Source organism: Capricornis sumatraensis, chromosome 1 (genome assembly GCF_032405125.1).
Source record: "Capricornis sumatraensis isolate serow.1 chromosome 1, serow.2, whole genome shotgun sequence".
NCBI classification, from domain to species: Eukaryota; Metazoa; Chordata; class Mammalia; order Artiodactyla; family Bovidae; genus Capricornis; species Capricornis sumatraensis.
Window position 1 is genome coordinate 6,734,313 of NC_091069.1, and position 22,453 is coordinate 6,756,765.

The 22,453-nt window shown below is 48.7% G+C and overlaps 3 protein-coding genes across 3 annotated transcripts in view; 1 reads left to right on the plus strand and 2 right to left on the minus strand.

The window, feature by feature from the left end:
• Positions 1-12,359, minus strand: part of USP20 (ubiquitin specific peptidase 20) — a 46,866-nt gene extending 34,507 nt beyond the window's left edge. Inside the window, exons 1-2 of the mRNA XM_068985621.1 lie at positions 12,295-12,359; positions 2,921-3,035 (exon numbers count right to left, since the gene is read on the minus strand). The gene's annotated coding sequence lies outside the window, so the exon portion shown is untranslated. The remainder of the gene's footprint in view (positions 1-2,920; positions 3,036-12,294) is intronic.
• On the minus strand, positions 1,070-1,534 carry LOC138091903 (prefoldin subunit 2-like). Its single transcript, XM_068987921.1, has one exon. It carries the CDS (start codon positions 1,532-1,534, stop codon positions 1,070-1,072), a length of 465 nt encoding a protein of 154 aa, XP_068844022.1.
• A 196-nt stretch (positions 12,360-12,555) lies between the features above and the next one.
• Positions 12,556-21,109, plus strand: C1H9orf78 (chromosome 1 C9orf78 homolog). The gene is made up of 9 exons (XM_068978914.1): positions 12,556-12,678; positions 13,045-13,104; positions 15,449-15,500; positions 15,635-15,705; positions 16,242-16,319; positions 16,866-17,063; positions 18,059-18,195; positions 18,302-18,400; positions 20,498-21,109. The coding sequence occupies exons 1-9, from the start codon at positions 12,596-12,598 to the stop codon at positions 20,587-20,589; spliced, it is 870 nt and encodes a 289-aa protein (XP_068835015.1). The 5' UTR covers positions 12,556-12,595; the 3' UTR covers positions 20,590-21,109.
• Positions 21,110-22,453: the final 1,344 nt, after the last annotated feature.

A 22,453-nucleotide genomic window follows, 5' to 3' on the forward strand; every position in this document is an offset into this window, starting at 1 on the left:
GGTGGAGAGGCTAGGTCTGGAAACCAAGTAGAAAGGCAAAAACAGAAGGGGACGGTGCTCTTCTCTGAGCAAGCAAGCTCCCTCTTCTCAAGAGCTTCAGAGAGGCCAGGTGACCCAAAGGCCACTTATCTCACTTCCTGTGAGAAATCCCACTTAGAGAAGAATTTTGAAACTCCAAGATACTAGAGGAGGAAGTCAGAGCAGCAGCTCCTCTAGAAAATGTTATTGGAGAAGGAAAAAGTCGCAGAGAAGGGCGGGCAAACCGAGCTAGGAAGGGGTCTGAAAGATGTTCGCTGAAGTACCAACGGTGGTGTAACTGGGTGATAGATTTCATAAGAGCTGTGTGGTTGTTGCTTTTTTTTTTTTTTTTTACAATTATAAAAACAAAACTCAGATGATATACTTTTTAAAGTACAAGGTATAGGAGCAAAATAGAAGGCTTCCCTGGAGGCTCAGACGGTCAAGTGTCTGCCTGCAATGCAGGAGACCTGGGTTTGATCTCTGGGTAGGGAAGATCCCCTAGAAAAGGAAATGGCAACCCACTCCAGTATTCTTCCCTGAGAAATCCCCTGGACAGAGGAGCCTGGGAGGCTACAGTCCACTGGGTCACAAAGAGTCGGACACAACTGGGCAACTTCACTTCCCTTTCTGCTGACTCAGTGGTAGAGAATCTGCCTGCCAATGCAGGAGACAAGAGTTTCATCCCTGGGTCGGGAAGACCCCTGGAGGAAGAAATGGCAACCCATTCCAGTATTCTTGCCTGGGAAATCCCATGGACAGAGGAGCCTGGGAGGGTTAGAGTCCATGGGGTCACAAAAGATTCAGACATGACTCAGCAACTAAACAACAGTAGCAATAAAGTAAAATAAACTGCTGATGATATCGTGGCAAACTTCCATCCTGACGCTCCTGTATAAATACGCATCCTGCATAATTCTTCTCTTTTTTTTTTCTGGCCAAAACATTTAATTAACAAAAAAATATTACAATAGCAGAGAAAATAATAATAACAATAAAGAGAAATTAGAAGCGGGAATCAGGGTAGAAAGCAATGCGAAGGCTTTGGTTTCTAGGAGGCCAACACGCCAGCTGAGCTGGCCTTAGCCCCAGCACCTTCTGAGTTTTCCTTGGCTGCTGGCTTCCCGTCTTCCCCCACGAGACGAAGGTTGTGCTTTACCCGGAGTTCATTTAGCTCGTTTCTCTTTGCCTGAAGCTGTTGTGCCAGTGTCTCAGTGGTCTTCTGTATCTGCTCCTTGTAGTTCTCCAAGGCAGGCAGCACCTCTTTGACGATCCGCCCCACCACCACCCCTCCAACCATGCAGGAGCACTTGCGGGTTTCATCTGCCTCCTTCAGAGTATCAATCACTAGGCCGTGCTCATCTAACTCCATCTCCAGCTCAGCTGCTTTGGAGGCCAGGCCCTGCTGTTCCTGCCTAAGACGTCTGAAGCCAGCAGTCACCTGCTCTGCGGACACCGCCCCCTTCCCCGTACCGCTCCTGCTGCTCTTGCCGGTGCGACCGCCGTTCTCCGCCATCTTCACCACCTGCTAGCTGATGCTTCTCTTTTTTAAATCAGAAGGGAAAAAAGCTATTTCAGTTAGAGAAGCAAATGCGTCTTTCGAGGGAACTCCTTGGTGCGCTGGGCAGCTCCGTATCTTGACTGTGGTGGTGACATGGATCTGTATGCATTTGTATGTATTAGCTGCTCAGTTGTGTCCGACTCTTTGCAACCCCACGGAATACAGCCCTCCAGGCTCCTCTGTCCATGGGATTCTCCAGGCAAGAATACTGGAGTGGGTTGCCATGCCCTCCTCCAGGGGATCTTTCTGATCCACGGATCAAACCCAAGTCTCCTGCATTGCAGGCAGGTGCTTTGCCGTCTGAGCCACTAGGGAAAATCGCCTGGAACTAAACACACACACGCACACACACACACAAACACAAATGAGTGCAGGTACAACTGGTGAAATCTGAATGAGTTCCCTGGGTGTACTGGTCGTGATGCTGTACTACGGACACACCAGAGATGCGGTACCACTGGGGGACCGTGGGGGAAGGGAACATGGGACCTCCTGGCACATTTTTTGGCAACTTACTCTGAATCTATAGTTATCTCAAAAGAAAATGTTTAAAAGTAAATAAGTAAATGCTGCTGCCACCCAATATTTTAGCAGAAATTGTACCCAGGAACCTGGCTTTTGACTATAGCTCCAAACTATTACCGAGAAAAAGGGCCCAATCAATCAAAGATGCAGGAGAAGCCAGCAGTGCTTTAATCAAGGGCAGAGGTTGTGCAACCACCAGAGGGAGGTGGACCCCCCCTCAAGCGCCCTCCTGCAAGCCCCTCCCCACCCCAAAAGATCTGCCAGCAGTGAATTGGCCCAGACTCCATGCCAGACAGGAGTGACTGGTGCTGATGAGGGGCCAGACTTAGTGTTTTCCATGCATTCTTCCCTTGAAAGCTTCCCCGGCCATCTCAGAGGCTGGGCTTTGCCCCGTTTTATAGATGACTAAACAGGACACCTTCTGGTCCCAGGTCTTGCAGACAGGAGCTCCAGGACTGAGGCCAAAACCCAAGCGGGTCAGACTCTTGGCCCACTCTTTGGAACGTACAGAAAATGCAAACACAGGCAGAAGGAGACAGAAGTGTGTAACCCACCCCCAAGCACTCATCACCTGGCTTCACAATTAATCCATGGCCAACCTTGCTTCATCTCAACCTGCCACTTCCTCCTCTGTGCAGCAAATCCCAGATATCACATCATTTCATCCACATACGTTTTTCTATGAGACTTGAAAAAGGAAAAAAAAAAACCCCACATAACCAAAATTCTATCATTTCACCTAAAAAGAAAAATCTATACTTCCTTCTTGATCCGTGTGTAAGGGCGACACCTGAGTGGGAGAGGCTGAGGGCCTACCTCTGTGCCAAGCAACGGCCCCAGGAGGCAGTCACCCTCCGCATTCTTCGGTCCCGGCCAACAGTGGTGAGTTGCTGCGCTGGGCTGGGGTGAGCACAGGCTTCTGCTGGGGAACCTGGGAAGACAAGCCAGCACACTTCATGTAGTTCTGTTAACCTTAAAAATCACTCTCGAGGCTTCCCTGGGGGTCCAGTAGTTAAGAGTCAGCCTTGTGATGCAAGGGACACCAGTTTGATCTCTGGTCTGGGAAGATCCCCACATGCCTTGGCACAACTAAGTCCTTGGGCCACAACTGCTGAGCCTGTGCTGAAGGGCCCGGGAGTGGCACCTACTGAAGCCTGCACACCTAGGGCCTGTGCTCCCCAGCAAGGGAAGCCCACACACCGCAATGGAGATTGGCCCCTGCCAGTTGCAACTGGAGAAAGCGTGCTCGCAGCAACGAGCACAGCCCAGCACAGCCAACATCAAAATAAAATACATAAATAAATCTTGAAAAAGAAACACTCTCAACACCAAGCAGAAGCTATAAATAGCCCACAATTCCTCCTGTGGGGGCGGGGGGGGGGCAGTGCGGGGAGTGAATTTTTGGACATTTGGGGTATCCACAGGCTAGACATACTCCCCAGTATGTCTCCAGGGACAATAAAAACACACCACTGCTGGGACGGCTGAAGAAGGCTTGGGTGGAGCTGGCAAACAGGGTCAGCCCTCCCCTCAGGGGGTTGTCAGACCCCTCACTAGTCACCGCTGGGCATTACCTTTGTGAACCCTGAGAGACGGTTCAGCAGCGGAGGGCCACGGGAGGCCGCTCCGACAACTGCTCCCCGCTGGACTGGAGGAGCCACCCTTTCCACGAGGGCCACTGAGACCCTCAGATCATCCTTCCAGCCTCCCGAGAACTTTCCACTGCTCAGAACCCCTGACCCCCGGGTCGTGAGCAAGCCTAGGCTACCAACACAACAGGGTGCGTCTGCTCATCAACACTGGCCCCCTGCCTTGGTGGGCCACGTCTTCTAGGTGTGGGCAGTTCAAAGAGAGAGAGGCGGTTAGAAGCTACCATTTAAAACAGTCACGTGACAATGACGGGGCTCAAGGTTCTGAATTCCAAGCCTTCTCACTTGAAGTCAGACTTCTAGTTTTTTCGTTTCCACTGAGGTCAAGTGTGCTGGGTGGCTGCCAGCTTCACACTATTTTAAGCTGCAGTATGTGGGTTTTCCAGTGTCTTCAGTATGCGCTCCATCTCTTGGGCTAGATGGTGAAGCCAGGTCATGAGTGGGAGACCCCATGCCAGGAACACTGCCCCAAACAAGGGCGACAATTGACAGGCCCACTCCCGACTCACAGGTGCCATCAGACAACTCAAGTTCTTGCAACTTCAGTTAGAAGAAGAAGAAGGGAAAAAAAAGCCCTGTGGCAAACAAACTTGTGTACTGCCGCTGCCCCTGCTTTATGGATGAAGAAACAGAACCGGAGTTTAAGGAGCCAGGAACCTGGCCAAGATCAATCCTGGGCTAGTAAGCAGTGGGCAGGGACCTGACTGGTCTGTCCAGCGCACAGCCTTGCTCTAAGTCAGGGGTCAGCAAACTTTTTCTATAAAGGCCCAGGTAGGAAATATTTTAGGCTTTGCAGGCCATGCTGATCTTTATCATGTGCATTAATTTTATTAAAACCAAACAGCCTTTTTCTATTTATAGGCTAGGCAGGAGAAGATGAAACGTTTTAATCCAGCACAGAAATTAACGAGGCAGAAACAAAGGAGTGAAGAGGAGATCCTTTTCTGGATGAGTCATGGGGTGAAGAGCTGCACTCTCAAGCCAGCCAGGTAGCAGCCTGGGGCGCTTCCTGGGTTGGGGCTTCCGGGACCTCTCAGGGGCTGATGCCCTTCTCTGAAATGGCCCCTAAGTGTCTTGTTCACGCTCTGTGGGCCTGGAGATCTCCAGGGAAGAAGGTTCTGCTCCCCAAGGTGCTCTACGGGATCTAGGGAGAAACAAGCACAGACCCAAGAGGGGAACCTCATGTACCGAGGATGCCAGACACAGGTTCCTCTTATTTTCGAAACTTTAAAGATGATACTTAAAAGTAACCTGTTAGGGTCTGTATTACTGAAACAACACAAATTCATCATAGAGTTTATAGAAGGGACTCTCCTGATGATCCAGTGGTTAAGAATATAACATTTAATTTAGATACAGCTTTTGGAGGTTTATATTCTGTTTCCCATGTCACTAAATTTCTTTTCAACTTCATTGCTTGGCTTCCCCTGTGGCTCAGCTGGTAAAGACTCCGCCTGCAATGTGGGAGACCTGAGTTGGGAAGATCCCCTGGAGAAGGGAACGGCTACCCACTCCGGTATTCTGGCCTGGAGAATTCCATGGATTGCAAAGAGCTGGACACGACTGAGTGTGCTTATGTGTTACCCACATCATTTAATTTTTTTCCAACAACCTCATTTCTAGTGGATGGATAATATTACACCACATATAATCTAAGCTCTACGATACCTTACCTGTTAGACACAGGATATTTGTGTGAGTGTGTGTGTGTGTGTATGGCAGTGAGGATTGTTTTAGAATATAAGTCTTTGACTACATCTTTGATCAAAAGAAAAATTACTGGGTCAAAATATTTGTTTTGAAAGTACTAGATACATACCGACAAATTTTCCTCCAGAAACATTATATAAATTATTAGCCTCCAAGCAGTGTCTGAGCAACATAGAAAGTTTAAGGCTTACTAATATTTTTTTAAGTTAATGTTTAAAAATCAGTTTATAGAAACAGACTCACAGATATAGAAAACAAACTATGGTTACCAAAGGGGAAGGCGGGGAGGAATAAATTAGGAGGTTGGGATAAGTATATACACACACTACTATATATAAAGAGATAACCAACAAGGACCTAGTCTATAACACAAGGAATTATACTCAATAGTTTGTAAGTCTATAGGGGAAAAGAATCTGAACGAAACATGAGTTCACATGTGTAAGTATAACTGAAGCACTGTGCTGTATACCTTAAACTAATGTGACACTGTAAATCAACCAGACTTCAATTTAAGAAAACCAGTTTATATACGGGGAAATGTCGAGTGGTAGTATCAAACACTAGATGCTTAGCATTCTATGCAGGACCTGGAACATCTGAAGTGCCCAAGTCTGCAAGGATCACCCTTTGATGACCCCAGCCATCTAAAAGCTGTCATTTTGCTTTATCTTGGTCCCCAGTCAACACTGACCAGGCACCTTCCTGGGTGATGGGGGACAAGCCAGGCATGGGTGCTGCCCTCGCGGGACACAGAGTTCCCTGTTTCAACACCAGGGTGCCTGTGCGCAGCCACGAAGGATGTTATAATCACTAATGGGAGCCACTTTCCGTTCTTACCGCAGTCAGCTGCTCCGCAGGCATCACCCCTGGAGTTGACTACGATCACGGAGGGCAATGATGGGGACAGCTAGCCCCAAGTTCAGCTCCTCAATCTTGTCGCTCACAAGCTGTGTGTCTTTAGCGAAAACCACCAATCCTCAGTTTCCTCATCCAGAAAAATGGGGACAAAGACAGCAGGTAGGTGGTAGGGTGACTGAGAGGACGAGGTGGGACAACACATAGCAAGGATTTAGCGTAATGACTTCTGATCATAGGGACCTGCTCAGAGTTTGTATTTATCTGCACAGCAAGCACCTCCCTACTAGTCCAGTGGCTAAGACGCCAAGCTTAGCAGGGGCCCCAGGTTCATCCCTGGTCAGGGAACTAGATCCCTCATGCTGCAATAAAGATCCTGTGTGTGGCAACTAAGACCCAGCACAGCCAAATAAATAAATTTTTTTTAATAAATTTTTTAAAAAAGAGGAAGAACGTTCAAAAATGCTTGGTACTATAAAGTTTGTTGTGGCGCTCAGTCACTCAGTTGTGTCCGACTCTTTGCAACCCCATGGACTGTAGCCCACCAGGCTCCTCTGTCCATGGAATTCTCCACGCAAGAATACTGGAGTGGGTTGCCATTTCCTCCTCCAGGGGATCTTCCCAATCCAGGGATCAAACCCAGGTCTCCTGCAATGGCAAGTAAATTCTTTACCGCTGTGCTGCCTGGGAAGCCTGTAAAGTATGTTACTGGCTGTGTTTTTGGTTTTGTTTTAAATTATGTATTTATTTATTTTAAATAAAAGGTAATTAAGTCATATTAATGTAGGCAGAAACCAACACAACATTGTAAAGCAATTATCCTCCAATTAAAAATAAGTAAACTATCCCCCCAAAAGTAGTTAAGTTCACTGAGGTCTTTAGGGTGGACCTTAATCCAATGAGAGTGGTGTCCTTATAAGAGGAGGAGATTTGGATATACACCAAGAGGCTCCAAGAGAAAGAACCATGTGAGGACATAGCAAGAAAGTCGCCATCTGTATGTCAAGGGGAAGCCTTAGAAGAAATCAAACCTGCTGACCTCTTTCTTGGACCCCCAGCCTACAGAACTGCGAGAAAATGAAGTTCTGTTGTGTAAGTCATCCAGCCTGCGGTACTTTGCTATGGCAGCCCTGGGAAACTGACACAGTGTTAGATCAACATTAAAGTTTCTGAAGATGGGGACTTCCCTGTTCATCCAGTGGTTGAGAGTCTGCCTTCCAATGCAGGGCATGTGGGTTTGATCCCTGGTCAGGGAACTTGGATCCCACATGTCTTTGGGCAACTAACCCGAGCTCTGCAACTAAGCCCTGATGTAGTAAAAAAAAAAAAAAAAAGTTTCTCAAGATGAAAACCATTTTCTGGTTATGTGTCCTTCTCCTTAGATAATTCCTCCTAAATACTGAAGGGCAAAGGGTCATGATATCTGCAACTTACTCTTAAATGGACTGGCCAGAATAATTCTGATGATGATGAATATATAAATAGAGAGAGAGTAAATGGGGCAAAAATGTTAGCAATTGGTAGATACAGGTGAAGGGTAAATGGCATTTTATTTTATGACTCTTTTTACTTGTCTGGGTTTGATTTTTTTCAAAATAGAAACTTTTTTTTTTCTGTTTCAAATTCTTTATTATACATCATGGTTGCACAGTTTGAGGCTGGTTAAATACCACTGGCTTTCCATTTTTCTTTGAAGATTTTCCAGATCACTACATGCAAGTGACCAGGAAAATATTTGGCATTTTAAAATTTTGAAACACTGAACAGGCGCTTACACGATCAAAATAGAAACTTTTTAAAGATTCCTTTTATCTCACTTAACGATAGGAGCAGAGAAGGGTCTCTTGGAAAAGGTAACCTTAACTCATGTCAATGGATGTGAGCTTGAGCAAGCTCTGGGAGTTGGTGATGGACAGGCAAGCCTGGCGTGCTGCAGTCCATGGGGTCGCAAAGAGTCGGACACGCCCGAGCAACTGAGCGACAGTTCAACAACAGGAGCTCCAGGACCGAGTGCCTACTCTGGGCCAGGCATGATGGCAGCGCTTCACTACACACTCTCAGGTGAGGACCGCTGCTTCTTATTTTATGGAGGAAGAACGGAGGCTCTGAGATGGGAAGCCACTTGCCGAAGACCACAGAGCAAGGGAGTAGGACAGCGGGAAGTGAGCCAGGTGGGGTGGCCCTCTCATCCTTCCCTCTGTGCAAAATAAACGGAAAGGACGCAGCAGGTGTTTAATGAAGATTGAAAAGGAAAGAAACCTCCACTGCACGGAGGCCTGGATTGGGGCACGGGCCCTCTTGAGAGCAGCAGCTCCACGATGCTGTTAAGAGTCACCGCTCCACAGCTGGTATTCGAGATGCCCGCCAAGCGGCTGCGCCTCCGCTACAGACACCAGGGCACCTCTCCCTCCTGACCCACCAGACCCACCTCCTCTCGGTGACGAGAAAGCAGGAGGAGAGGAGGCAGGCTGGCAGGTCTGGCAGGGAGCCTGGCCACTGCAGGCCCCGGATGAGATGTCTAAGAGGCTTCCTCATCCTGAACAAGGGCGGGCGAGTCCCCCCGACCAGGGCCTTCGTGGAGTGATGGGGAAAGTCACCCCCACTTCAGCCCCGCACAGGGGCGCAGGCAGTGAGGCAGCGCATCTGGGCCTGGCACCACCGCTGAGACCAGGCCTCAGGGGCCCATTACTCATCAACTTCCTGGAGGTTCTGGCTACATCCTTCTGCCAGCTCAGAGCCCAGCTCCTCAGGATTTAAAGGCGATGCTGCCAACTCCAGCACCAACACAAGGACACCCCCCTGCCCTGATCCTCACCACACTGGCCACCCCACACAGTGCCCACACCTTTCCATGCTCCCCGCTACCCCACAAAACATGTCCCCTTTTCCTCCCCCTCCTGCCTGCTCCCCACTCTACTTCCAAGCCACCCCCTTGCCCCCAAATTCCTCTCTTTAACCAGACTTAATACGCCAAGTCCACTGTCCTTCCACCTCTCAAGGCAGGACGCTCACCCCTTCTTTCTTGCCAAGTTCTGCTTGCCCCCATTCAGGATGGCCCTGTGAACTGGAAACGGATACTAACAGACTCCATGAAATCCTCACAATCACCCTGGAGGTCAGGCAACATTGAGAGCAAAATCCATCTCCGCCTCCATCACTAAAAGAGGGAAGGCTGAGGCTCAGAGAGGGGAAGCAACTGGCTGGGGGTCACAGAGCTACAGAGCTGCTGAGCCAGGATTCAAACCCAGGAAGTCAGTGCTCTGAATGTGTCAGCTACCAGCTGCCAAACAGCTTGGAGTGAGGATGATGACCTTCACCTCCTCGGACCCAAATGCCCAACCCCAAGGGTGGCTTCCCTTGACCTTCCTCACAAGCACCTCTTCTGAGTCATTCTCCACACAGCACTTTTTTCTGCTCAATTTCAGTTCCTTAAGTTTAGGTTAACATCCTTGCACGGCCTGAAGCTCGGTACTGCACTCTGTCCAAGGGGCCGTAAGAGCCCGTTAATTGGGGTTATGGCTGCTCCATGCTGGCAGTCCCTGGGGGCTGACAGGCTAAAGGCAGTGACTGGCCCAGGTCACTGAGAAGCTGCAAACCCTGGAGTAAGTAAAAGCAGAAACTCAGACCAGGACCCCTAAAACCACGAAGCAGGAGAGGATTAGAGAGGTTCATGATGAAGTCACACAACCAGCGGATGGTAGAGCAGGGGCTCTGGTGGGGAAAGGCTCCTGCCCAGGCTCACACAGCAAGCTGGCAGAACTGGTCCTTGAACCCAGGGCCAACAATTCAGTCCATTGCTTTGTCATGTCACTGACCAAACCACAAACCAGAACACCAATTTAAATCTGCAAGTCAATTCTCTCTCTCGATCCTGATTCCCTCCCCTTGCTCTACTTTTTTTTTTTCCATAGCATCACCTTCTAACATCTTTACATAGTTATCAGGCTATCTGAACATAAGGTCCATGAGTTCAGGGGGTCTTTGGTCTCTTTTGCTCCCTGACGTATTTCAAGCACCCAAAGCAGTGCCTGTTCTGTATACTGAAAGCTCAGTAAATGTTTGCTGAATAAGTAAGTTTGTCCCACAAACACTCAATGAATACTTACTATGGCCAGGCTGTGAGCTGCAATCATTTTGCTGGATTCCCAAATCGACCTAGACATTAATGCTCACAGAGACAAGCCCACATTTCACCTGGTTCCAGGAGCCAGTGCACGAACCCAAACTCAAGCCAAACCTGGACACTCTTCAAGAACCAAACCTTCAAACCAAACTAAAAACATGGCATTTCTCTGAACTGAAGAGAACTCAGATTTCCCACAGGCTCCCTCCAAGAAGCAGTTTCAACCGACCCCCTAAAAGGCCCACCAAAGTTCAGAGGATCTGCAGCCCCTCAGCCCAGCCACAGGCTGCCAGACTCACCCCTGCCACTTCTGGAGCATCACTTCTGCTAAACTCAACTCAGTCAGACCGAGGTTATCAGTGGGCACGCTGGTCTTGCCCAGCAGGGACAGTACATCTGTACCAGATGGTCCTCCCTGGGCTATCAGCAGAAATGTCCTTGGCCTTGCAGGCCTCTTCTTAGTGCTGTCCAGTACCCACTGGTGGGAGGGCTCCTGGGAGGGCAAAATTGGAGCCAACTCTGAGAGCGTGAGAGCTGCAGGCGTCCACTCCCTGGGTTCCTGTGGCAGTTCCCAAGGAGCCTCTCCTTCAGCCATCACAGACAAGGGGCCCAGTGACTCCCATGTGCATTTGGGTTTGGTTGAACCAGACTGCAGAGGGCTAGACCGGGACACTTTTAAACTATGGCTTTTCATCAAAGCCACAAGGTGTTCCAGCAAGTCCCGAGTCTACTATCTGTCTCAGTACACAGAAGATGATGGCAACCTCAGAGGAGACTGTTCCAGAGAACAGTAAGGCATTCCAGAAATGCTGCCCTACTTCCGGATGGTCTTCCTGAGGAGGGAACCCGCAGAAAACCAACTCTTACTGTGCCAGGTACTGTGCGCAAGGTGCATCGAGGGAGGCCTGTAACTGATTTCTACTCCCCCTTCCAGCTGTGTTCCCTGAGGTACATACTGCCTCTCTGAGCCCTGGTGTCTTCCTTGGCAAAATGAGAAACAATAATTGAATCTACTTCCTAGGATTGTTGGATGAGTTTAATGAAATAATGCTGAGTCCAGTGCGTGTCACGTTAAGCGCTTAATAACAGGTAGGTCTTGCTAAGGAAAGGACAGACAGCATATTGAAAAAAGGAAAACTAATAAGGGCTTCCTAGATGTCCCGTAAGCCATTATTTATGCATTTAGTTATACCCTAAGCGTCGGTTGATTCCTGTTTTTCAAATAAACTTAATCCTCAGAGCATCCTCGGGTACAAGGGGCGGAGGCCAGAGCGACAGTCCTCGTGACAAAGGACGAAAACAAGGCCCCCGAAGGTCCCGGGAAGCGGCCAGCAAGCACCCTCTGCCCTCAACCCCTCCCGAGTGGGTTCAAACCACCAGACACGACTCTCCTCCGGGAGAAGTGGCTGGAAGCGATCGTTAGCGGGGTAGTCGGGGCTGGGGCTTTAATTCATCAAGGCTAAGAAGTGGTCATCTTTTGTCCCTACAGGAAAAAAAAGTGCACGTCAGGGCCCAGACCCGGAGGAAAGAAGTCAACGGTCCGAGACGCCACAAGCGTGCTTTCAACGCTGGGGCAGGCCCAGGCAGAAATGAAAGAGACGGCGCCCCCTCTTCCGGAGCCTAGGGGCTCGAAGTGGGGCGCCCGGGGCCCGAGAAGATACCCTGGGCGCCGGCCGGAGGAGGGGTCAGGGCGGTGGCGGCCGAGGGAGGTCCCGGGCTCTGCTCACCTGGCCGCGGCGTTCTGCGCACCAGGCAGGGCCAGGTCCCCGCCGGCTCGGAGCCGGACTGGGGTCGCCCCTGCTCGGAGAGACCCGGCCCCCTGAAGCAGCCGGCGGCGGCCCGGAACTCACCTGCAGTCGCAACCGCGCCGCCACCGCCGTCTGTCAGTCAAGCGCACCCTCCGAGCCGCGGGCGCAGAGTCTTGAGGCCCGGCCAGCCGCGCCCCGCCTCCTCCCCCCTGGGCTGCCCAATCGGGAGAGGCTGACGCCACGGACGGGGGCGTGGTCAGATGGGCGTGTGGGCCGGGGGCGGGGCCGGAGCTGGGGGCGGGGCCGGCGGGGCCGGCGCTCTGACCTCACAGCCGCGCGCCGGAAGTAGCCCAGTTCTCGGCGCAGAGGCTTGGCGGCTTTGGGCAGCTGTGCCGGTGCGACTATGCCGGTCACCGGGAAGACTTTCCGCCGGCGCCGCGCCGACTCGGAGTCGGAGGAAGACGAGCAGGACTCAGAGGAGGTTCGGTGCGTTTGGGGCGGGATCCCACGAGTCAGGAAGAGAGAGGCAACCTAAGAGGACTCACGACCAGCCGGGTACCTCGTTGACACCGTTGCTGTGAGCGGTGTCGTTACCCCTCTGCGAACGAAGAAAACGAGGCTCCTAGGGATGAGACCGCACCCCCCCCCCAAGGTCTCATGGTTGGGAGGGGTGCCCCTGGGATGCGAAGTGGATCTGACTCCTGGTGGGTCGAGACACAGTCACTCTTTGGATCACTGCTGGCGGCTAGACGGCCAGTCATTGGTATCCGTCGAAGCTGCCTTTTGACTCTGAGTTCCGTGAAGGGTATCTCAGCTTGTGCGTTGCCTTTTTTTTTTTTTTCCTCTTTTAAGATTAAAACTGGAAGAGACCCGAGAGGTGCAGAACTTGAGGAAGAGGCCCAACGGGGTGAGGTGGGTACCGCTTGGTAGTCGAGGATCCAGAACACGAGGGGATGACAGAGACACCACCTCCCCCGACTCCTCCCGGGTCGTTGTCACAAGTACATTCTCAGACATAGAGAGCTCCTTTTCTTGACACACTTTACACTTTGTACTGCCTGGAGAGGGATTCAAGCGTTGTTGTTGTTTGCAAATGTTCAGCCAGGACATTACCTGAGCATTGTGGTCCTGAAGTTTGCTCCAGAGCTACCATGGGCTTCCCTGATAGCTCAGTTGGTAAAGAATCCGCCTGCAATGCAGGAGACCCCGGTTAGATTCTTGGGTCTGGAAGATCCGCTGCAGAAGGGATAGGCTGCCCACTCCAGTATTCTTGGGCTTCCCTCGTGGCTCAGCTGGTTAAGAATCTGCTTGCAATACGGGCAACTTGGGTTTGATTCCTGGGTTGGGGAGATTCCCCTGGAGAAGGGAAAGGCTACCCACTCCAGTATTCTGGCCTGCAGAATTACATGGACTGTGTATTCCATGGGGTCGCAAAGACTGGGACACAACTGAGCAAGTTCACTTCTTCCAGAGTTACAGGTCATTCATTGCTTGTGTTTTTTGGTTTGTTTGTTTTTTTTAATTCCAATACTTTGGCCACCTGATATGAAGAACCGACTCACTGGAAAAGACCCTGATACAGGGAAAGATTGAAGGCGGGAGGAGAAGGGGACGACAGAGGATGAGATGGTTGGATGGCATCACCGACACGACAGACATGAGTTTGAGTAGGCTCTGGGAGTTGGTGATGGACAGAGAAGCCTGGTGTGCTGCAGTCTATGGGTTCGCAAAGAGTTGGACACGACTGAGCGGCTGACCTGAGCTGATGACTGCAGTGGGTCTTCCTTTCTATGCAGGGGCTTTCTCTAGTTGCGATGCTTGGGCTTCTCGTTGTAGTGGCTTTTCTTGTTTCAAAAGACGGGCTCTAGGGTGCCCGGACTTCAGGACTTGCAGCATGTGGGCTCCGTAGTTGGGACTCTAGCTTAGTTGCCCCTCAGCTTGCGGAATCTTCCCCCACGAGGGATCAAACCCGTGTCCCCTGCATTGGCAGGTGGATCCTTAACTGCTGGACCCCCAGGGAAGTCCAGACTTAAATTAACTGTGAAATGCACGCTGTTAAGAGTTTGGGAAGTTTTAGAAAGGTATAATCAAGAAAATAAATAGTACCTACAATTCTCCCATAAAGAGCTAACCAGTGTTGACATTTAATGTTTTTCCGTGCCTATTTTCTCTCTCTTTTGTAAAGACTGTGAGCAGCCTTATTTTTATTCTGCCCTTCAGTAGTCTCCTCTTATCCACAGGGGCTATGTTCCAAGACCCCCAGTGGATGCCTGAAGCTTGAATAGTATCTAATCTTATGCCGACTATTTTTCCCCACACTGATAGGTGGATCATGTATACAGTGTGGACCCTCAGGACAAAAGGGTGGTTCATTTCCTCTGTCAGACCAGGCAAGAGGGCAGAGATTCATCACACTGTACATAATAGCTGATAGCTAATTTAAAACTTACAAATTTTTATTATTTCTGGAATTTTCTATTTAATACTTTTGGACCATAGATAAAACTGACAGTGTGAAAAGTGAAACCGCAGCTAAGGGTGGGGGGAACTACTGTATTTTCAATTCATGATATTGTGGGTATTCATCCACATTGTGGGTAATCGTTCCCCCCGAAACCTTTTTAATAGCTGCATAATATTCCACCAGATTACATACCATAATTTAACTTACCCCGTCTGTTTTGGGATCTGTAGGTCATTGTGCCAAATTTCACCACCAAATAAGGCTGCAGTAGTATTTTCCTACACTTGTCTTTAGCTTCATTTTCTGTGAAGGCAAAATCTTAGAAATGAGGTTTCTAAGCCAAGATGACTTTGTAGGAAAGTGTACCACTTAGGTGAACACTGCCCCCATCTCTAGCATCTAGAGCGTCTCTCTCGCTCTCTTATTTTTTCATAACATTTATTTATTTGGCTGCACCAGGTCTTAATTGTGGCACATGGGATCTTCGGTCTTCGTTGAAGCATGCAAACTCTTAGTTGCTGCATGTGGGATAATTCCCCGACCAGGGCCCCTGCATTGAGAGTGCAGAGTCTTAGCCACTGGACCACAGGGGAAGTCGCTAGGGTGTCTCTTGATCCCTGTTATTCTTGTAGGCGTTTCCATCTGACTTTGGTTTCCACTCCTCAAATCTTAACCCCACACTAATATTGCAGACGTCCTGAATGTTTCTTCAGACTTCCTAAATGTTTCTCCTTGTCTCTGAACTGTGCCATTTTTCTCTCTCTCTCTCCTCTGCTTTTTGGTTATTCTCAGTGCTGTTGCCCTGCTGGTGGGAGAGAAGGTACAAGAGGAGACCACTCTAGTGGTGAGTTGTGGGAGCCTCCCTGGGCAGTGGGAAGATGTGACTGCTCTTCAGTGGGTGACTGAGTTTTCTTTAAGAACAAAACATTCCGCTGCACATTACACAGATGCTGCTTCTCCGCTGTTTGCTTTCTGCAGGATGATCCCTTTCAGATGAAGACAGGCGGGATGGTGGACATGAAGAAACTAAAGGAAAGGGGCAAAGATAAGTACGTGCAAAACAGGCTCAGATACAAACTCACCTGCACCGCCTGCCTGGGTTTGTGTTCCTCCAGGGAGCTGGCACCTGCTGCAGCTTTTATACGGCTTGAAGTACCCTTTGTGCTCTGTAAAGAGTATGTTGTTTAAAAGCAAAAGAAACTCTTCAAAAGTTAACTTAGCGTGATGTAGGTAGGCATCTCTTGTAAAGATGTTTTGTATATTGTCTTTCAAACCCATGTGGAAGTTATTTTTCTTTTTCAGGAAAAACATAGAAACACAATTACCAAAATAATACAAGCAATGCAAAAGTGAAAAATAAATATATCTACTCACTCCCCTTGAAGTTTCTCCAGAGGCCGTCAGTGTGCTTGCGTATATTCCTGGAGTTCCTTCTGTTTACGTGTTATATATGTATCTTATTTTTTTCCAACTGCGGACAGATGTTGTACATTTCATTGCATACTTGTTTTATTCATGTAGCATCATATTCAGCCTCATTTATCTGTGACTCTAAGGCTCTCCTTCACTGTTCTCTTTTTTGTAGGATCAGCGAAGAGGAAGACCTCCATCTGGGGACATCATTTTCCGCAGAAACCAACCGAAGGGACGAGGATGCCGACATGTAGGTGTCAGTCTTTTCAGCAGTGAGCGATTGGGGGTGGGCTCCAGCCAGATAGTGTCTAAGACATTTAGTCACAGATGACATTTCTAATCTTATCCAAAAACAGCAAATATGATCCCTCTTGTGTTCCTGCTCCCCCTTACCCCACCACCTCAGGCTTGAGAACTTTGAAAACCTCAAGAATTCTTTAGGAACGTGGTTCTTAGAATTTTTAGATTCCTTGGCTAGTAATATTCTCATCCCATCCCCTAAAGAAAATTGCAGGGAGAAACACTGGACTTGCCCATTTTTCATTTTGCCACCAAGGCTGTTAAATAAAAACTGCCATCAAAGAAACTTACACATGATGTGGTGGGACAGGATCTCATTATATAGATTGGTGCTTTAAATTGAAAACTTTTAGCTTGATTTAAAAACTGAAAAGTTATTTTATTTTTCTCACTTCTCCATGGAATGATGACAATTTCATCATCACCCCATCATGGCTCTGGGCCAGGGTTGGAGCTGTCCTCCCTCTCCCTGAGGCCCGCGGATATCTCGTTTCAGGATGAAGTACATTGAGACAGAGCTGAAGAAGCGGAAAGGGATCGTGGAACACGAGGAACAGAAAGTCAAACCAAAGAATGCAGAGGATTGCCTTTATGAGCTGCCGGAAAACATCCGGGTTTCCTCAGCAAAGAAGACGGAGGAGATGCTGTCTAACCAGATGCTGAGCGGCATCCCCGAGGTGGACCTCGGCATTGAGTGAGTTTCAGACCCACGGTCGCACCTCTCTGCCGCCCCTAGGCAGAAGGGCTAGCTCTCTGCTTTCCAGGTAACAGTTAAGGGGGCTGTTTCTTAACCTGTCTCCTTGGAAACCTACAGATACAAACTTACCCTCTCTGGCCTGCCGACATGGCTGCTGCCCAGAGTTTCTTTGGGTTGATCAGAGGAGTTAAAGACACAGGGGACTGTCACTACCAAAAACAAAAGTATTTGTTTTATTTTATAAAGTAGAGGGATACTTTCTTTCTGTTTTCTCTTTTATATTTATTTATTTATTTGGCTGCTTCAGGTCTTAGTTGCAGCATTCTGGATCTTTTCATTGTGACATGCTGGCTTCTCTCTAGTTGTGGCGTGTGGGCTTACCATGGCATGTGGAATCTTAGTTTCCCAACCGGGGATCAAACACACGTCCCCCGCACTGGAAGGTGGATTCTTAACCACTGGACCTCCGGGGAAGCCCTGAAAGTGTTCTTGTTTAGCTTTTGTTCACAGCTCTTCCAGTAGGTGCTTGTAGCGCCTGCTCTCTTCACCAGGAGTGGTGATAAGGTTCACCTACCCTGTGATCCTCCTTTCATTCTAACTACAAAGCGTCCGCTCTAAAAGGGGACTTTTGTGGCGGAAATACAGGGTCAGAATCTTCTTCAGGTGTGGTAGAAAGTTGGGAGACATCTGAGTTCTCACCTCCTTGCTGGCCTCACTGGCTTTGAGCCTTAGGGTGTTCACCAGTTCACCTGACCTCTGGCTCAGTTTCCCCTCGATCAGAAGAGAGTAAATCCTGGATCTCCGATGCTGTGAGAGTGCCATGATACTCTGGCCGCAGGGGAGTTGGTGAACTGTAGAGAGCTGTGCCCTGAGAAAGATGACATCCTTATGCAGCTGAGCGGGGAGGGGTGCTTCGAGCCCCTCCAGTCAGTTCCATATGCGGCCCGTAGTGGCAGAACTCTAACCGTGAAGTGGCCCCTCTCTCCCCACAGTGCAAAAATAAAAAACATCATTTCCACGGAGGACGCCAAGGCCCGTCTGCTGGCTGAGCAGCAGAACAAGAAGAAAGACAGCGAGACCTCCTTCGTGCCCACCAACATGGCTGTGAACTACGTGCAGCACAACCGATGTGAGTGTCGCGTCGCCAGGGAGGCAGCTCCACCCTGCACCACTGGGTTCAGGTCCCTGGGTCCCCCTGTTCTGTCTGACACACCCCCTGGTCTCTTTCGGTCCAGTTTACCACGAGGAGCTCAATGCTCCCATACGGAGAAACAAAGAGGAGCCCAAAGCCCGACCCTTGCGCGTGGGGGACACAGAGAAGCCGGAGCCTGAGCGTGAGTACTGCAGGGGCCTTGGGGCCGCTGGGGGCGGCCGTGGCCCAGGGTCGGTGGAGGCAGGGAGGGGCACTGCTTGGGCTTTGGGGCCAAGGCATCTGGGTCCTAGTTCTTTCTCCAGACCATGGTTGTGTGCCATCCCCTTTCCAAGCCTGTTTCCTCACCTTTAAAATGGGGTAATAAAATGTACCACTGGGGGTTGCTCTAAGGATTCAATGGGCTATCAAATGTAACAGAGACTCAGAAAACTTGAATAAGCAAAAACAAAAGTTACTCATGAGTTCACCACCCAAAGAAGGCCACAGTTAACATTTTTTATTTTTAAAATTTATTTTATTGAAGCATAGTTTATTTTCAGTGTTGCATTAATTTCCACTGTATAGCAAAGTGAGCCAGTTACACATACATATGTGTGTTCTTTTTCATGGTTTTTTCTGTTATGGTTTATTGCAGGATATTGAGTATAGTTCTCCATGCTGTACAATAGATCCTTTTTTTCCCCTGAACTATACAGTGGGTTCTTTTTATTTATTTTTCAGTTGTAATATAATTCCCTCCCACTGCTGTGTTAGTTTCTGGTACACACAACATTGTTACATCGTGGTAACCCTCAGTATTCTCGGGGGGCTGGTTCCAGGACCTGCTGCCGACACCAGAGTCTGTGGATGCTCAAGCTCAAGTTCCACAGTCAGCCCTCAGTGCCCACGGCTGCCAACCTACAGCGATTGCAAATGCAGCACTACACAGCCCGGGGTTGGTTGGTGAAGCCATGGATGCCGAGGGCCAACTCTGTAACCTTCCCGACTTTTTAAAAAAACACACATATATTGTATACATAATAGGATATCACCGCTCTTCAGAGTCCGTCCACTGCCTGTTTCTTCGTGACAGCAAATTACATTTCCCTTTCAGTGGGCACACCACGTTCTACTGTGCAGGTAGACATCCTTTAGTCTAATTGCCTCCCTCTGGCGAGACACTCGGGCTGTTTCCCATGTTTCCCTATGTAATGATGATCGTCCTTGATTCTGTCACGTCCTTAATGCTGCCTTCTGAGAATTCGACAAAATGATCCTCTGGAAGCGTGATGCTGACGTGTTCTCCCGCCAGCCGCATCCAGCAGTGCCCTTCCCCATGTGCTCTTAGCACCAAGCAGTGTCATCTTTTTCATCGACAATGGGACAATTCTTAGGAAATGCTACGTTTGCTGAGACTTCTCTGGTTCTTCCTTCCTACTTCAGAAATTATTTCCTGTAACACTTTGGCCGAGTAGTCTTTGATTGCCAAAGAGTTTCTTGTTATTAATATGTTAAACAGAGATTTTAGATGCACCAGATTTGGGTTCAGCACTTAGCTTCCTGTCCCTTTCTGAGTGACCTTGAGCAAGTCAGCTAACCTCTCTGAAGAGAGATGGTAACATGCCCCTGCTGGGATTTCTGGGCAGGTGAAATGAAGTCATGTCTAAAAGTACTTGTGCCATGCCTGACACCTAGTCACACTCTCAATGCAGTTAAGAGTTTGCTGAATTTGTTATTGTTCATTTGCTGAGTAACGTCCGACTCTTTGTGACTCTAATGGACTGAAGAATACCAGGCTTCCCTGTCCTTTGCTATCTCCTGGAGTTTGTTCAAACTCATGTCCATTCAGTCAATGATGTTACCTAAAAATCTCATCCTCTGTCACCTTCTTCTCCTGCCCTCTGTCTTTCCCAACATCAGGGTCTTTTCCAGTGAGTCAGCTCTTTACATCAGGTGGCCAAAGTATTGGAGCTTCAGCTTCAGCATCAATCCCTCCAATGAATATTCAGGATTGACTTCCTTTAGGATTGACTGGTTTGATCTCTTTGCAGTGCAAGGGACTCTGCTGTTCACCTGGTCTAACACTAAAGTCAGCATATTGCAGCTGGCACCTGACCCAACATGCTTGTTGCTCAGTAACACGTACTTACTGAGGCCCTCCTATGTTCCTGTTGACTAGGGCAGGCATTGGGGCGCCTCTCGAAAGTGAGACACAGGTATGGTTGACCTAGCCTGTGCAAAGCTAAGCCTATCAGTGGCTTCTAGCATGGTAAACAGCTTCTCCTCTTTTCCTTCTCAGGGTCCCCTCCCAACCGCAAGCGTCCTGCTAATGAGAAGGCCACGGATGATTATCATTACGAGAAGTTCAAGAAGATGAACAGGCGGTACTGAGGGAGGCTAAATGGGGAGAGGTGCAGCATGGGGTATAAATAACTGTTGTCCACTCCCTTTATCCCCATGATAAAAGATTTCCTGGACAGGAGCCTGCTCATTGGCTAGCAGATGGCTCCCAAAACAGACTCTGTCAGTCCCTCTGCTTACCTGTGGGATTTTCAGGCATTGAATTTGTAACCTTTTGAAACAATGTGTAGTTTTCCTATTTGGGGGTAAACTAGTCTTGTGAGCATTATTAAATCTTGTTTCTAAATATGTTGACTTTCTCTTAGTATTTGCCTTGGGTCAGGAGGAAACAGCTCTGTGTTTCAGGGTAAGATAATGTCCTTTAGATTGGGCCTTTATTATAATACATGCAGTCATTGTCTCTTGTTTTCAAATATCTGGAGTGAGATTCAGAAATGCCTCCTTCACTTTTTACAGTGGATCCAGCTGAAAGTAAGGTCAAAGGAACACTAGTATTTTCTGACTTTCACAGTTATGTTTCTTTTTATTAAAAAAAGAAAAAGTAATCTCTATCATTTTAAGCATCTAAATATTAAATATGAAATGGACCCCGCCTTATTTGTTCTGCGTCGTCTTGCACCAGCAGTGACTCAGATCATGTGTTCTGGGGTTGGGCAGCTCAGAAGCCGAGCTCAGCCCCTGAGAGGGTTCTCTCCTTTGGCATGGGCACCAGACTTGGAGCTGTCCGGTTTGGTGCCACTAGTGGTGTCGGTTTCTGTGAGGCAGGTACACAGGCTGTGATGAGAGAACAGGTTGGTTGGCCCCTGGGCTGATTTAAGTTAGGTATCATGTGGTTAGTGACATTTGGCTTTGGAGTCGGATCTGAGTCCTGCTCTCAGCTTCTTTATTAAATCCTTGGACACATCCATTTGCCTTGCAGCCTGTTTTCTCATCTGTAAGAGATTTCCTTTTCTTCCCCTTCACTCAAGTGCAAGGTCAGTGAAGGCAGGATTCACCTGCACCTCTTTTTTTTTTTTTCTTTAATCCCCAGGATCTAGTCCATAGGAGATCCTCAAAATTATGAATGAATGAATGAGAGGAAGTAACTGTTACCTGGGAGAGACCTGACCAACACTACCTTATCCAGGTGAGGAAGGTCAACATCAACAGTCATAAATCATGTTAATCATATGTACCTATGATATGATGGTATAAAAATAGTATCTCTGTAAAGTATATTCCTCCCCCAAACCCATAACTCCAATCTAATCATAAGAAGACCATCAAATTCCAATAGTTGAGAATCCTACAAAAGATTAGGGCATTCCTAGGTGGCTCAGTGGTAAAGAATCCCCCTTCCAAAACAGGAGACACGAGTTGGATCCCTGGCTGGGGGGGATCCAGGGAGACGGAAATGGCAATCCACTCCAGCATTCTTGCCTGGGAAATCCCATGGACGGAGGAGCCTGGCTTGGGGTCGCAAAAAAAAAAAAAAAAGCAACTGAACGGCTAAACAAGGAAATAAAAAACTTTAATTACAATATCTCAACATGGGCTCATTGATTTTAACAAATGTAAACACGACTGAAGCGGCTTAGCAGCAGCAGCACCATAACTACCGACAGCAACAACGGAAACCTACTAATGTAAGATGTAAATAATCGAGGAAACTGCGTGCGAGGGTGTGGTAATATGGAACCTCTCTGTACTGTCCTCTCAACTTTTCTATAAACGTAAGTAAAGTCGCTCAGTCGTGTCCGACTCTTTGGGACCCCATGGACAGTAGTCTACCAGGCTCCTCTGTCCGTGGGATTCTCCAGGCAAGAGTACTGGAGTGGGTTGCCATTTCCTGCTCCAGGGGATCTTCCAGACCTAGGGATCGAACCCGGGTCTCCCGCATTGCAGGCAGACCGTC